Source organism: Hyperoodon ampullatus (genome assembly GCF_949752795.1).
Source record: "Hyperoodon ampullatus genome assembly, chromosome: 10".
Lineage (NCBI taxonomy): Eukaryota > Metazoa > Chordata > Mammalia > Artiodactyla > Ziphiidae > Hyperoodon > Hyperoodon ampullatus.
In genome coordinates this window covers 92,125,935-92,142,850 of record NC_136923.1, presented here as the reverse complement: position 1 = coordinate 92,142,850, position 16,916 = coordinate 92,125,935, and the positions used below count along the sequence as shown (strand labels likewise).

At 40.6% G+C, this 16,916-nt stretch overlaps 1 protein-coding gene and 1 long non-coding RNA gene across 2 annotated transcripts; one reads left to right on the top strand and one right to left on the bottom strand.

Annotated features, from left to right (window-relative positions):
• Window positions 1-5,341: 5,341 nt before the first annotated feature.
• FAM8A1 (family with sequence similarity 8 member A1) lies at window positions 5,342-11,426 on the top strand (the record flags this gene model as incomplete). Its single annotated transcript, XM_079713056.1, has 5 exons — window positions 5,342-6,068; window positions 7,161-7,281; window positions 8,919-9,042; window positions 9,548-9,687; window positions 11,196-11,426. The coding sequence occupies 5 exons, from the start codon at window positions 5,342-5,344 to the stop codon at window positions 11,338-11,340; spliced, it is 1,257 nt and encodes a 418-aa protein (XP_079569182.1). The 3' UTR covers window positions 11,341-11,426.
• LOC307059240 lies at window positions 9,180-14,720 on the bottom strand. Its single transcript, XR_013811114.1, has 4 exons — window positions 14,647-14,720; window positions 13,218-13,357; window positions 12,440-12,541; window positions 9,180-9,321 (listed from the first exon to the last, which is right to left on the bottom strand). It is a non-coding gene; the product is annotated as an uncharacterized lncRNA (long non-coding RNA).
• Between the last annotated feature and the right edge of the window lie 2,196 nt (window positions 14,721-16,916).

Below are 16,916 nucleotides of genomic sequence, written 5' to 3'. Positions count from 1 at the left end.
ACTGCACACTCATGGTGTTTTCAATGTGTCTTTGTCCTCTATTTCCTGTAAATTGGCAGTTGATCAGATTCAGGTTTAATCCCTTTGGTAAGACTACATTATTATCATGAATTTATGTATTTAAATTTATTTAATGGGTTTCAGTCCATTCTAATTATTTCCCTTATTGAAACTCAAGTTGTCCCATCTTTGGCCAATGCGGAGCCTCTTCAAGTGGCTCCTGGGTCCTTTGGACATGACCCTAGAAGTCTTTAATAGTTCCTCTGCTCTTCAGTATGTCAAGATATTTTATGCTCATTCTATACATTTCCTGCCCCAGATCTAGAATCACCCATTTCTCCAAGTAGCCTTTGTTTCTTCAAGTGGGACTTGGTATTTCAAAACCACACTCCAAATGGTAAGAATGAGCACTGCTACTGAAAAGATGCAGGAAACTAGATAGATAGTTCATACTAATGATAATTACTCATTTTACCCCATATTACACATACATTCTCAAAATACTAATATTGCCACCATCAATATACTGAAAAGTTAAATTTTTGCCGATGCTCCTCCCAAACTCCTTTCCAGTTTTACAGTAATTTTGTACCAATATTTCAGAATACAAATCCATCTCAGATTATACTTTTTGTGGCTCTCAGCTCCAAATCTTTGCTTGCTGTGCAATAATGGAGCTGAACTCTGTAAATACTTCTCCCATATCAGCTGGTTTAATGTTAGACTTTGTTAGCAGAAGGTACTGTTGCAAGGAGGGGGCGGGGCCGGAGCAGGGGCTGGGAGGCACTGGAGGAGGAAGAGGCTTCTCTCTCTGATTCTCCTGTACTTATCTCCTTCGGCTCCTGCAGAGTGTGTGGTTCCTTTCAGCGGTGCCCAGTAGCCAACAACAAGCGGCAGCTTCCCAGGGCAGCTTCCCCCAGTTCACCGTTTTGTTTTTGTTTTTGCGGTACGCGGGCCTCCCACTGTTGTGGCCTCTCCCATTGCGGAGCACAGGCCCCGGACGCGCAGGCTCAGCGGCCATGGCTCACGGGCCCAGCCGCTCCGCGGCATGTGGGATCTTCCCGGACTGGGGCACGAACCCGTGTCCCCTGCATCGGCGGGCGGACTCTCAACCACTGCGCCACCAGGGAAGCCCCAGTACACCGTTTTTTAGATGGCTTCATGGAGTGATGTGCTGCTGGTATAGCACCTTCCTGTAAGTGGCTTCTATGGGCACTCTGCGGTGAATTCTGATAAAGGCACCTTGCTGTGGCTAGTTCTCCAAGAACTCCAGAGAGGATTTCTAAAGGGGCGCACTGAGGCCACAGTAGGGAGCCACAGTCATGCCCTCTCCAACAAGGAGGTGGATGGGGCATGGGGGCAAGGGTGCTTCTTGGCCATTCTAAGGGTGTTTCTTCGCCATTCTATTTCAGTTCAGGAGTGGTGGCTGTTCCCTGTATCTACTGTTCCTATATGGTAAGAATTCTCTTTGCCTTTTGCTAGTCAGCCTCCCTTTATTCCAATTCCATTAATATTCTTCATAGTGAATGTCCTCTGTTCAAATTATTGTGAAGTTTCTATCTCTTGACTGGACCCTGACTGAAACAAAGCCTCATTTAGTCTTGGTTCTACAAGTAATATTGAAAGTTTCACTAACTGTCTTTCTGTCACTGTCAGTAATTTTGGTTGCCGAGCTTCACCCCTCGGAAAGGACTCAAGTAACATTCTGAGTTCTTTCATTTTGATAACCAATAGGCTTTTATACTTTAAAGTCAGTTTTGCTGGATACAGGGTACTTGGTTCTCATTTTCTTTCTTTGAATATTTTAGATGTTTCACCATTTTCTCCTCACATAAAGTGTTAATGTCGAAGTCTTATGGTAATCCAATTTTCTCTCATAAATTTTTTTTGGCCTAAATGACCATTTTTCAAAATGTAAAGTCTAGTAATTTTGCTGACTAGAATACATCTTGTTCATGCTCAGTGCTTTCCGGCGCACAGTATACTCTTTCAGTGTGAGGTTTCAAATATATATATAAATGTATATATGAATATATATAAATAGAATATATGTATTTTACTTAAGGAAAAGTTCTCTTGAATTATGCATCATATTCTGTTAGCTAGCTTTGGTTTTCTTTATCAAGAACTCTTAATCCATACACTGGATCTTCTTTACCTATCTTCAATATTTATCTTTTCTCTAAAATCATTTCTGTTTCTATATTTATTTAAAATCTCATTTTCAAATTCTAGTTCTCTTGGGCACCATCTGTATTTACTCCTGTGTTCCTTCTAGTTCAGTATTTTCTGAAACCACTTTTTCTCTTCTAATTCTTTACCAAGTTGTTGCTTTATTTCTGGGGTTTTTTTAATTTTGATTTTTTTTTTTTTTTTTGGCCGCATCATGCAGGACCTTAGTTCCCTGACCAGGGATGGAACCCGTGCACCCTGCATTGGGAGCATGGAGTCTTAACCACTGGACCACAGGGAAGTCCCTATTCTGATTTTTCTTTCATGTCTTATATAATTTTCTTAATATCTTCACAGTTTATATCTGATTTTTTCCGGCATTAACACTATGCAATTTTGCATTTGTGGTTTGATCCCACACTTGTATTTTGGGGTTTGTGGAGTTATCTGTTACCTAGTTTAGTTGTAAATGTTGCCCCATGCATTTTTGTTTTCACTATACAGTCTGTTTTGATGTGGTGATTCATGGAGATTCAAGATTCATGTACTGCCCTCTTTCCAGAATCCATTTATATTTTTGACTCATGAATACTTCCCTTTTTCTATCCCTGAGACTTCAGTCCTTGGCTGAGTATGATGGGAAGGGACTAGGGTTGATCAGGGTGTTGTTTGGATTAGCAGTGGTGCATTACATCACATCCTCATTCTTGAGTGATGATTTACTAGGTTGTCCAGGTTACATATATATATATATAACTATATATATATAGTTACATACTCTGTACTATATATGTTCCACTATCTTTGGCATATTTTCACTTTTGACAATATGGCTTCCAGTCTAAATGTCATTTCTTTCTATTTAGGTTATGTTTTAACTGCTGCTATTTAAGATCATTATTTTTCTCTTTGCTTATATTCATCATATATGTGTTATATGTTTATGTTATTTTCCTAAAACTTGATGTGCTTCTTCAATGTAAAGAGTCATCTTCCTTCAATTCTAGAAAATTATTGGCCATTATTTCTTTTTCTCTCTTTTGGAATGCCTATTAGATGTACTGTTGAACCTTCTTATATTATGTAGAACCTCTGAATTTGTTGATTACAAAAGGCAATAATTTTATTTTTGCTTAAGCCAGTTAGAATTAGGTTTATCACCGAAACAGAAACACTCTTACTTTCTCAAAAGCAAAGTCAAAGAAAGAGAAAAACAGGTGATTCCTGAAGCTGTTATGATTATCTGTAACTAGATATCCTTGAAACCTAAACTACTCCTGAACTTTCCATGCAAGTCAATAAATTCATTTACTTTTTCTCTCTTAAATCAGTTACAATTGGATTTCTGATAACTGCAGCAAAGAGTACTGATTAATATAAATGTCTGCTATGTGAGTGGCACTATGCCAGGTGCTACCTAATCAGTGGTATGAAAACAAAGACCAGTGTCTCCAATAACCACAATATTTTACACTCATTCCATGCTGTCTTCATTTATTTGTTCCTGCTTCTCCTTCCTCCCCTACCCAAACTTGGAATGCATGTTTAAATGTTACAACTTTTTCACAGCTGATTTTTTTAATTTTTGGCTGTGTTGGGTGTTCGTTGCTGCGTGCGGGCTTTCTCTAGTTGCGGTGAGCAGGGGCTACTCTTCATTGCGGTGCGCCAGCTTCTCATTGCGGTGGCTTCTCTTGTTGTGGAAGTGCCTCTTGTGTTGTGTTGTGCCTCTAGAAGTGCCGGGTTCAGTAGTTGCAGCACGTGGGCTCAGCAGTTTCAGCTCGTGGGCTTCATTGCTCCGCGGCATACGGGATCTTCCCGGACCAGGGATCCAACCCATGTCCCCTGCATTGACAGGCAAACTCTTAACTGCTGCGCCACCAGGGAAGTCCCAGAGTTGATTTGTAAAATCACATCTGTAAGGGTAACCTTTCTAGCAATAGGCCACCATTATCTTTCCCTTATTTTGGACTCATATTGGTATTGTCTTAAATAGGCCTTCGAGTGTTTCATGAAAGTCTTTCCCTTTAACCAAATCATTAGCTCCTTCAGGGCAAAAGTTAAGCCTTTTACTTTCATCTCCCAGAGCAAAGTCAAGAGTGATTATGGGAATCATTGTTAACAAGTATAACCCACAATACCTGGCCCCTGTAGATCTCCTATATGGGTCTGGGGATACAAAGATATATTCCTATCACTTAACCAACTTAAGGACATAGGAAGGTGTATTAAACTATACTTATGTAAGGTGCCATATATAGTTCAGAGGAAGGGGAAATCGTCCCTGGGCTTCGATACTCAGAGGAGGCTCCAAAGCCCTGGGATATGAACGGGGGGCCTTGCCTTAACAGAAAATAAAAGGCAGGCACCAAAGGTTGAGACAACGGGTCTGAGGAAAGGCACAGTTTTGCTGAAGTAGGTTTGTGTCTGCAGCAGTGGAGAGTAAGATATTATGGACACAGGTCAGCTCCAGGATAAGGACAGAGTCTAGCTCTTAAATCAACATAACTCCTCTTTTCTCTTACAATCAAGATGTCTGCCGCTGAGCCATACTCTCTTGATAGATCCCAGTGTGGTTTGGCTATTAATTTCTTATCCTCTAAGGGGATATGCCTTATATCACCTTGAGTACAGGACCAGTTAACTGGAATGAACGCAGGCGGAAACAAGTAACAAGCCCTGTGCCTAGAGACCAAAACTGTCACGGCCCCAAACAGAAAAGGCGGCGCCGAGCCCTGGGACTTCTCTCTGAAATCCTCTTCCTCCATCAGCTATTTCTCCCGGAGCAGCCTGAGTCCACATCCCGTGAGATTATCTGGAGAAGCCTCGGGCCTCCAACTTCATTAAAACCACAAGAGGTGTGTGTCTGGGGGACGGGTGATGATAGTCTGGGCCCCTCAAGCGATGATAAGCCCACGACCCCCGGCCGAGGAAGAGTCCTGCCTCCCAAGGCTCTGAGCACCAAGGCCCACTCTCACGCCCCGCCTCCTTGCCCCGCCTCCTTGCTCCGCCCCGCGCCGGCGACGCCGACGAGGGGGTGGGTTTCCGCTTCCGGTGGCGAATTGTTGACGCCTGCGGCTACAGCGGTGGCTACCGGGCCGTTGGGGAGGGGCCAGTGGGAGAGTGAGACGGCGCAGTGACAGGGCCGCCGAGTGTGCTGCTGAGGCGAATGATGGCGGAGGGGCCGGAGAAAGCCCGAGGCCGCCCTCCCGGGCAGGACGACGGCGGAGGGGACCACGAGCCCGTTCCTTCCCGAAGAGGCCTTCCCGCCGCCTCCCCACGGCCCCGGGACGGGCCGCAGGCCGAACCCCAGGCTCCGGGCCGGCCCCCAGCCCCGGGCCTCGCTCCCCCCGCGGCCGTCGCCGAGGAGTCGGAGCCGCCGTGCGAGCCCGAGAATGGCAGGGAGGCGGGCTCCGGCTCGGGCTCCGGCCCCGGCGCGGGCCTGCAGGCGCCGGCAGGCTGCGAGGCGCCCGAGGCGGCGACGTCGCGGGAGAAGCCGGCGCGGCTGAGCGCCCGCGAGTACTCCCGGCAGGTGCACGAGTGGCTGTGGCAGTCCTACTGCGGCTACCTCACCTGGCACAGCGGCCTGGCCGCCTTCCCCGCCTACTGCAGCCCGCAGCCGCCCGCGCCTAGCTACCTCGCGGGCGCCGGCGCCACTGCTGCCCCGGCCGCCGGGCCGCCGCCCCTGCAGCTGGGCTATTACAACCCCTTCTACTTCTTGAGCGCCGCGGCCGCCGGGCCCGAGCCGCCGGCCTCCGCCGGCCTCACCGCCTCGGCTCCGGTCGCCGGCCCGGGAGCCCGCGCGCCTCACGTGCAGCCGCCGGCCCGGGCAGCCCCCGCGACGAGGGTAGGACCCGTCGCCGCCTCGCGAGCCCCGAGCGAGACCGGGCGGCAGGCAGGTGAGAGGCTCTTCGGGGAGCGACCTGGGGGCGGGGCCGGCGGGCCCCTCTCCGGTGTCACCGCTGCCGCGCTCGCCGTGGCTTCTGCGCGTCTGTCAGCTCGCAGGGTGTACAGCGCGGCCCCGCGTGCGCCTCCCCTTAGACCTAGCGCTCCGAATCGGTTCCCTGGCTCCCCGGTCTGGTGGTTTCCACGTGCACAGAAGCCTTTGCTCCTCAAAGCGTCCTCTTAGCCTTCGTCTCCACGGTGTGGAGTGAGATCCGAAGCTTAATTCACTCTCAGACGGCAAACCCGGCTTGGGGGTAGGGGAAGTTTTGACTGATGATGCTGGAAAGAATCCAGACATGGATGTATTAACTATATTATCTATAGTTAATATGATAACTGTTTTATGAATTAGGGACAGTGGAACTGACGGATATTAAAGATTTTCATTAATGCAAATGGAATTATGAACCTTTGGGCCTTGGCTTCATCTTGTGTGTTGTATATTTACTTCTGTATGGGAATTAGAATATTCTGAATCACTTACACTTTTTAGTGTATTATTTAGACTTTTTGTTTACTTTATCCAGCCACAGATAATATGGGACAAGACCTAGTTGCCTGAATTTGATTCAAAATTTAGGATGGCAGCTTGATAATCCCTGGATTTGTTACATAGAAAAAAGCAAGACAAACTAAATAAGGGGTAAGATGAGGGGCACAGGGATTTACTTCGTACCGTCTACACTTGATATTTTGCTTAAAAAGTTTAATTTTGTGTCATAGGCTTGTAATCACCTGGAGTCTCATTTGAATCCCTAGTGAAATGTATTGAGTACTTGAAATAATGAAATTTACCTGTGAAATCATTTCTAAACATTAAGGGGGTGAAAACAAGCTTTAAACTGCTCAGTAAATAGTGAAGTAGCGTTGCTGTTTTATTAACATGCCTATTGAAGTCAATACCAATAATTGTTGCAGTTATAAAATTTTTTTTATCAGCAAGTTGTACCTTGACTTTACATTCATTACCTAGCTTGGGTTCCAAGGCCTATGTACAACGATTAGTTTTCCTAACTTTTTTCTTTTTTTTTTTTTTTAATTTACAGGTAGAGAGTATGTTATTCCATCCTTGGCCCACAGATTCATGGCAGAGATGGTGGACTTCTTTATTCTCTTCTTTATAAAAGCAACCATTGTCTTAAGCATTATGCACCTCAGCGGAATAAAGTAAGTTAAGGCCATTTGCAGAAGGGTTTTAATGTCCACTGTCTAGAGATCTTGCTTTAATTTTTTTTTCATGCCTGCAAGTGACTATATGGATAATCTGTGTGGCAGTGTACATGATTTCTTTATAGGAGCTTTGTTGGATTTGCTTTCTTGTTGGTTTTAAGAAATAACTACAAAAGGAGAAAAACACTTAATTCTGCAAGATGTGGGGAATTTCACTTATCAAAAGTAGGTGAAAGGAACCTCCAACCCTGGTTTGATTTTTTATTCACTATTTTCTTAGGCCAGTTGCAAATTTTTCTCTTACAATCGTTTTCAGAGTGGAGTATCTAAACACAAAGGCATAAAGAGGTTTTGGTAGATGAACTATTAATAATCAGCTAGATGGCATTTCCAAATGGGGTTGCGTATATTGTCAGGCAAGTTCCAAGTGAACTGCAAAGTGAGCTATTTATGTGAATAATCTTCCTTTCAGATTAACAATCATAATAGCAGTTATCACGTGCTAAGCACTTTCCGTGTGCTAGGCTTTGTATGGATTCTTAATCTTGCCACCACTGTAAATTAGAGGTTAATATCTCCATTTTATAGAGATTGAAATTTGGGCTTACAAAAAGTTAAGCCCAGAATTTACAAAGGCGGTAAGTGACAGTCAAGTTCAGACCCTGGTAATTAAATTTCAGGGCCCCTGCCAGGAGCCTGAATGTTAACTATAATTCTTCCCTGTCCCTCCCTCCCTTACGCCCTACACATCCAATCAAGTACCAGCTAACTCTGTTCAGTCTCTTGAATAACCTTCAGCCCATACCATTTCCTTTTCACTGTCAGAATTTTTCATTTTTCATTTTTCATCATTGCTTCTCCCTAGTCCAGTCACTGCCATCATCTGCTTGGATTATAACACAAGTCTTCTAACTGGTATCTCAGTTTACTGTCTCCTGTTTTATCTCAATTCAGTCTCTGATAGAAAACCAAAGAGATCATAAATTCTGATTCTGCCACTCCCCTGCCTTAAAATCCTTCAATAGTTTCTCATTGACATCAGGGTAAGTCTTATTAATGTCCTCATATATTTTAACAGATACCCTTATTTCTTAATCACTCACCTCTCACACTTAGTTATTTGAGCCACATTGAACTGCCTACAGCTTCCATCATACTCTTGCTTAAAGGCTCTCTCTCTTGTTAGTCCCTCTCTCTGAAATTTCTCCCTTCTTAGTCTGGCCAACTTCTCTCATCCTTCAGATCTCACCTTAAATGTCATTTTTGGGAAGCCTCCACTAAGTTAAGTGTGCCTGGTACGTGTCTCCAAGTACCCAATGGTTCTCTATTATAGCCCTTTTCCCACTTCATTATTATTTATTCTGCTTTACCTGCTGGGTTAGCAGCTCTGTGAAAGCAGAGACCATGTTGAATTCACTTGCCATTTTATCCCCGGGGCTAGTACAGCGCCTGCTCAGGGTAGTGCTGCTTATTTGTTGAATAAGCTAATGAATATTTTGTGAAACTAGACAGTTGGAAACCTAAAGATTAGTTTAGAATTTCAATTAAAGTTTTTGATTTACACTAATGAAAAAAAAAATCAATGCAACTGCTCTGGTAACTAATTCTTTGTAACTGAAAACTGTTTTTTGTAGGGATATCTCTAAGTTTGCTATGCATTATATAATAGAAGAAATAGATGAAGACACATCAATGGAAGACTTGCAGAAAATGATGGTTGTGGCGCTTATATACAGATTATTAGTTTGTTTCTATGAGGTAAGCTACTGACTTCAGCAAATATTAATATTTAACAATCTAATTTTAGATTATCAGCCCAAGACAAAAAAGTAGTGGAGATTTTTGTTTTTAATCATGTATTTGTCAAATGTCTTTATTTTTTTCTAAATTACCTTTAACATAATACTTTCCAAGTTAAAACTTTTGGAATGGAGACATTTTTCAGTTTCTTTGTAATACATATCAGTCTTGTTGTCCAAAAATATATTTTAAGTTGGTTGTGGAACTTGAAATGCGTCTTTCCATAGAAGCAACTTGCTAAAAAATATAATGGGTCATAGAGAAATATTACAGTAGATATCTTGTGGTATTGAAGATGTTAAGAGACCTGCAGAAATGCATTAAAAGGTTAACCCTTAAGTATTCTATGAAATTCTTCCAACTTGAAAAATTTTAAACATGAATCATATGGCAGGAAAATTTACCTTTAAAATTGGTATAGTTGAGCCAGTAAATTATTATAAAATTATCCTTCTTTCCTTAGATAATTTGCATTTGGGGAGCAGGTGGAGCCACCCCAGGGAAGTTCCTGCTAGGGCTTCGAGTTGTGACATGCGATACGTCGGTGCTTATTGCGCCAAGTCGGGTTTTAGTGATTCCTTCCTCAAATGTTAGCATTACAACGTAAGTTCTTTTTTTTAGCCTAATGTATTATGTACTTATGAATTGTATTGATTACTGTACTTAAAAATTATTTTCATAAGTTATATCATTTGATAGAAGTATTTTTAGGATGTTGGTTCTTCATGGCATATAATAGGCTTAATTTATTAAGTTTAAAACAAAGTTTGAATGTTTTCAATGATTATAGACTCCTCTTCAGTATACATCTTCAAAGGTAAGCATTTTATGAACTGTAGGTCACAATAATGAGAGGAGGATTTGGGCGTGGCTGCTCTCTCTGTCAGTGCTCCAGGCCTACCTTTATTATTCTCTAGATCTGTGGATATTGGAGTTTAGTTACTGCTCTGCCTTGAAGCTTCCATTTGGTAATACCTGTCATTATCCCATCTTGAATAGGCAATAAGAATTTTGACAGCTATACATGCGTGCATCCTGCTCCTAAGTGATAGAGCTTGTAATACTTCCAGTACTCATGGCTAGCTGTTGGCATCTGGCTCTGGGGGAAGGTACAGATAGTGATAATGGAAGTTGTGGAGGTGAGTAGGTGGTAATCAGTTGAGCAAAACAGGATACTGGCTGGAATTGCTGCCAGGATGATTCAGAGTTGGGTTGTTTAAACAAGAGACTCTAGAAAAAGCCTTGAATTTGCTCACATCTTCAAAATTTCCTTACATTTTTGTGATTTTAATAACCCTGGCTATTACTTTTAATGAGTCAATAATGGCTAATATTTATTGAGCACCTCATAAACCAGCCACTGTTTTAAAAACATTGCATATGTATTAACTAATTTAAGTTAGGTACTATAGGTACTATTACCCTCTTATTACAGATGTGTAATACAACTAGTAGTTGGTAGAAAATGTATCTGAAACCAAGCAGTCTGGATTCAGAGCCCACACTCAGCTGCTGTGTTATCCTATAACCGTTCAGTGCACTGAAAGGCAGAAATCTAATGTTAGTAGGACAATTCTCCATTCTGAGCTACTGTTGAAAGCTTTCCTTAATCACAGAAGCCCACAAAGAAAGATCTGATAAACAAATACAGTAATTTGAAATGCTGGTGCTCTTCATAGAAGGTAGAAAATGGGACTGCGTAAGTGTACTCAGTTTAGAAGATAGTGAAAACACACTAAAAGTATAGAGGTACTAAAAGTAGTGAGTGACTATAGAAAGGGTAAGTAAAGGGAATAGTTATTTCTAGTCTTCTGTCAAAATACTAGAAAATACTGTAAACTTTTAGCTCACATTCTAAGACATACCATTGCTTTTCATGTGTAAGTTCTAAAGTCTAACTTTTATGTTATGAAGGCTTTAGAACTAGCCCAGGTGGTTTGATCATACTTTGATAACTGAATTACTTTCAAGTGGCAAAGGTTAAAACTGTTAATTATACTTTGAATATGTTTTAAATACATCTTGAACTTGATAGAATACAATTAATCTATATGTAGTTGGTATACGACTTAATCTGTTTTTTGGTTTTTTTTTTTGCTTTAATTTTTTAGGTCCACTGTACGAGCTTTGATCAAGAATTTTTCTATTGCTTCTTTTTTCCCTGCTTTCATCACACTGCTGTTTTTTCAGCATAATCGAACAGCCTATGACATTGTAGCAGGAACCATTGTGGTAAAAAGAAATGGGGTCAGATGATGCCCCAAAAAGCCCTGAATTCCATACTCTCTGGAATAATGACAAGACTAAATTATATATCAAGGCCATCAGTATCCCTGGGTTACATTAACTGATGATTTAGAAATTAAAGCAGTCGCTCCAGTGCGATGCAGGTGACTATGCTGAAAGTATTGATTTTACTTGAATGTCAAAGAAAGAACTTTTCCAGAAGAAAAACCTGTTAAGTAAGTTCAAGTGTTAAAATTTTTAGATTGAGCCGAAGGCAAGTGGTGTCATAATCAACAACGGACAGTATATACTTAAGGTCTAAGGTATTAGAACTTGCTGAAAGCATTTTCAGCTTTGAAATCTCCAAATGAAACTTTAAAAACTTATTTTGGTTTATCCCAAAATGATGGAAAATGTCCAGTTGTGTTTTGTGAACACACTCATCTTTTAGTTAACACTTCTTGAGGAAACTTTTGTCTTTGCTTTTTAGGGGGAGGGAGTGGGGACACACATTTGATGAGCCACTTAGCGCCCATCCCAGGAGCTGGTGAGTTAGCTGCAAGAGAGAGGGGAAAGTGAGGCCGGCCTAGCAGTTCCCTGACTTGAAATTTTAAAATCTGTACTGCAGTTTACTGCAGGAATGATGTAACTTTATAACTATTCTTAATGCCTAAACATGTATTTGTGGGCAGATTTTGCATGATGATGAAAAAGTATTAAGTCATATTGCTGTCTTATCCTTGATTTTTTTTTTTTTTAAAGAAAAAGGTAAGTTAGTGATTGCTTTTAATGGGGTTGGGGGGAGGGGTAAGTTTTCACTGTAAATTTAAATTGAAACTCATGTGCAAGTGTCTTCAGTGCCCTAAATCAAACCATAAATATGTGGGGGAAAGCAGTCCTATCAAATTGTTGCATATTTACTGTAAAACAATATTCCCAGTATGTGCACAGCATGAAGAAAGTATTAGTGCTTTTCAGTGTTCTGAATATAACTTCTCTTTATATACAGGATATTCACATACTAGTTTCCTTTTATTATATTATATTGTTCCATAACTTTTGAAGCATCAAGGAATTAAATAATCTTAGCATTTCATGATTAAATACTAGTAGCCTGTGAAATACTTACCAGTTTTCCCGTTAGGCACTGTTCTCTGTAACAAGGAAGAGTAGCATTTCCAGACATTATTCCAAGTTCTTTGGTTCTGTGGGCCAACAGCTCATTTGGGGCCTGCCAGGGATGATGTTTTTGAGGGAAATGTTAAGTAACACTTTGTGTATTGCCATTTTAATTTATTCTTCGATTGCACAGTTGTAGAGTTTTAAGTGTGTGTATGTGCTTTTGTTAGATGGCCCAGTTAGCTGTGCTGAGGTATATCTGAACTAAAAGTTCTGTTTCTTAGGCATTTTCTGCATCTGTTATTTTCCCCCAAAACACTAAACTGTGTTGAACAGTTCATAACTAGGGTGCTTACAGGATCAATCTAGGCTTTATTTTGGTCTTAACAGCAAATACATTTGCTATTACTATATCAGTTTTTAAAGTGGTTTTTTTTTTTTTTGACATTTAAAACGTGAATATTTTCAATTTGTTTATAGAAACCTTAACAGTGTCCTTAATGCCTTTTCTTATTGTAAAATTTCATAAACCATGAACCATGGTTTATAATTTCATGAAAACCATGAGCCATGGTTTATGGTTTTCATAAACAATGTTTTTCAAAATAACTTTATAGTAAATCCATCACAGAAAGCCTATTAGTTAAATGTGTCAAAATACTAAACAGATCGTTCACCTGTTTCTGGGAAGAGAAAGTGTTATGGCCCTTCACAGTAAACAAACCAAAACCATCCACTAACTTCTTAAATTAGAGGAGAAGTTATTAGGAAATATTACATAAACTTACCAATTAGTAGTGTATACATTAGGATCAGTGTATACACCCCCTTTGCCCGATTGGGAATTGGAGTTGAAATGTACCCTTCCGACATGTAGCTCTGGAATACACCTTTAATGTGTAATTTCCTCGATGGTTCACCACTTAGGCTATTTTTATACAGTAAAACAAAAGGAAATACATAGTCCAGTTTGTTTTATACTTCAATATCTATGTAGATGCATTTCTCAGGATTCAAGTTACACTATGTAGCCCTATCAAGTATAAAGTGTTACTTTGCCTTTACAACAAAATCCAAGTCTGTTTATGAATTCAGCACTTAGGGAGATTTTTGATTCCCAAGTTGGGGGGAAAAAATGACAAAATGGGGAAGAGGGAGCCACGTGTTTTTCTCTTGGGGCTGGGGCCTCCCTATTTTCAGTATACTTTATTATATTTCATTTACAGAAATGCTGAATTTTCTGTGTCAAGACAGAATTCTCATACTGAAGCTCTACAGCCTAAAAAGGCAAAAAGAAAGTTGTCTTCATAGTATTAATATTCTTCATCACTTTTACAATAATAAGGGAACAGAAATTAGGAGTCATGCTGAGAATACTATTTCAGTGAACATACTGTATATAAAACCACAGGTCATGCGGTTAATTTAGGCACCTAGAAACTCTGTTATGAAATGTGCAGCCTGAGTGGCTCCTGCACCTTGAGAAAAGTCTGACATACTAAATGCACGCTGGGCTGAGCTAGGTGAGTGGGAGCGGCGGCAAGCAAGCTGTGCTTTTAGGGAGTCTGTGGCTAGAGAGGAAGCCAGCACCTGTGTGGCACTGCTTCAGAAGTTACTTCTTTCTCCCTAAACAGTCACCTAGTTTCTCCCAAATATTTAGGATTGAAAAAACATTATTATTTGAGGGCTTTGTCTTAAGTTTATAAAAGTCTTTAATGTTTCAAATGACAGTAAAAATTGTTCTAACTCTAAAAGAAGGATTTTTTCCCTTAAGTGACTTGTTTGGGCGTTTCACTTAGGCATAAATATTTCCAGCAAAAGGAAGACAGGAGTTGAAAAACTACTTGGGAATAAAAGGGCTTTTTGATGGGAATGTATTAACTTTTTTTATTCTATACTTATCCCTGTGAAAACAGGCTGTTGTTCCTTTTAAAGAATATTCCCAAATAATAGCAGTATTCCTAAAATCAGGCAAATACTTCAGTTACTTGCCATTTCCCACCCCCACCCCCAGCCCATACCAAAGGCCAAAATCTTTGCAATACGTGCTTCCCTGGGTCAAGTTCCTCATCTCAAGCTGTGTGCGTATTTCTTTGCAGTTCATTAGAGTATGGCTTGATCCACAAACAGTATCTGATGGCCTGCCTATAAATGAAAATTCAACATTCTATTTTTAATAATTTGCCACCAATTTGTATTCTTTGTCTCAATAAATACCTGGTCGCCAATGCTTTTGTGTTTTGCCTGTTTCTTTGAGGTTTGCTCCAGAATCTCTTGCTTCCAAATACAGCTGCTCTAGCATTCTCTGCCTTCAGGAGATGAATGCTTTCAGAAATAGAGGTCTATCAAAAAAAAATCATCCACTTTGAGATATATTCTTTTAGCAAGTCACTCAGAAGTTAGCTGTAGATGACTAAGCTTTTAATGTTAAACTAATCCTGTCCGTTCCTTAAAGTTGTTAACCATTCCAACCGCAGTGCAAGATGCTAAGGACCCACGTTACACATGAGGAACCAGAAGTCAGTCTCGTAGCTAGTAGAAGACTGAGCTGGGCAATTTGATCCTAGTCTGGTCTTGTAAGCATTCCCTATTCAGCCCTTTACAAACAAAACAAGGAAGGACACACAACAGGTTCCTCGAGAAACACAAAGATAATAAAGGATAAACGTAAATGTAGTTAAACTGTGGCGTGGTCTGAATCCTGTAGACAATGTGCTGTTAGGACCTCAGCCATGAACTACTACACATTCTGGAAACCACAGCGGATGTCTGAGGTAAGCTTATAAAAGTTGCCCTATATTACAAGGAAATGAAAGCTCTGACATGGTATATGTAGCTGGTGTGTGTAGCTAGACCCAACACACCCATTTTTCTCAATGTTACTGTACCAAATTTGTCAGTTTCCAAACAGGCCCAGCACATGACATACTGATACAATTAAAGAAAAACGTAAGTTCTTCCCCAGGCTAAACCAGGAAGTTTATGGCCAGTTACAAATTGCTAAAATTAGTCCATTTATTTCAAGTAATAAAACCCTAATTCCATGAATAATTCCAAGAGAAATTTGTAACAAATAGCTAAAGACTTATTTCAGTTGTCTGAATTGTACTTCTTAATGCCCCAAACTGTAAATTACTAAAAAGCCAACCTACCACTTGAGAGTGGCATGCCTGGACCTCATGCATCAGAAGTCTTCCAGGTGCTCACATAACGATTTTGGGCCCTACCTGGCCCCGGTGATGCATCAATCTGGTGAGCACGTCCCAGGATATACATTTGGCCCACCTCACCAAGCATGTTGATGTACATTCAGTGAGAACAACGGACCCTGTTGTAAATCAAATTATATAAACATACCTGATTATTCCATCTTTCTGCATATGCCTTTCTTACCTTCAGAGATTATTTTCAGTTAAAAACAATTCCTCATTGATCCAGCACGAGAAGTGGGCTTTTATTGTTTTCTTTCCATAACATCTCCCCTTCTTCCACAAACAGTGCTTGACTTCTTTCATTTGTGTATAGAGCACGGAACCCAAGGCTGCTATTACAGCCACAGGGAGTGGGTCTACAGCCTGCACCAGTCTGACGAAGAGATACCTCTGCTGGGCTTAAGAAGGGACTGATTTGAGGCTGGAGTTGCTACCACGAATGTTTTCTATAGCTGCCGTGTGCAGCCTGAGAGTTAAAGCAGTTGAGATGAAAAGACAAGTCCTACCTAAGTCCCAAATACTCTAGCCCTAGAGATCTCAGTTCTGGGGGCCAGGAGATTTCATTTATAAGATAAGCCACCCTAAGTTTGGTTTTCAGTTACTTGCTTTAAAAAAAAAAGCGCTAAATAAAATGAAATATTTCCAGCACATTTTTAATGAAAAATCTTTCCCAGAATAGAAAGCCTAATATTCCCATCCATATCGACCTAAAGAATGGCTAAGAGTGAAGGAACATGCAGTTTAGTTAGGCATTAACTTCTCAGCATCAACACCCCACAGGTTTCCAGTTTACTTCTTTTAGCATTCACCATCATCTGCCCCCAAAGAGGTTCATGTCAAATGTATATTATTTAATAAGGTGAGAATTATAAATACAAAATTCCTACTCCGAAACCAGCATTTGATGATGGCCTAAGACATTTTCAGTAAGAGAAACCATGTCACTGGAAACACAGAAAAGCTCTTAAACATTTTAAAGTACTGAATTTAACCACAAGTTCAGCAAAATAAAAGTCACCACAGAATAATCATATGTACAAACTGAAGAACACAATTATCAAACTCTGTCCCAAGAGCACTTTTATGGACCATAAGAAAGAAATCTAGTTTAAAAAAAATCGATAAAATAATCCAAAAGAAATTCCACAAAATGACCACTGAAGTTTTTGTGGGCTATTTTGGGCATCCATCTCCAAGAACTCTATCAATAAAACATTGTCTAGTCACCTATCAAGGAAGATACAAACAGAAATGGCTGCGTGTGTTTATTTTCAA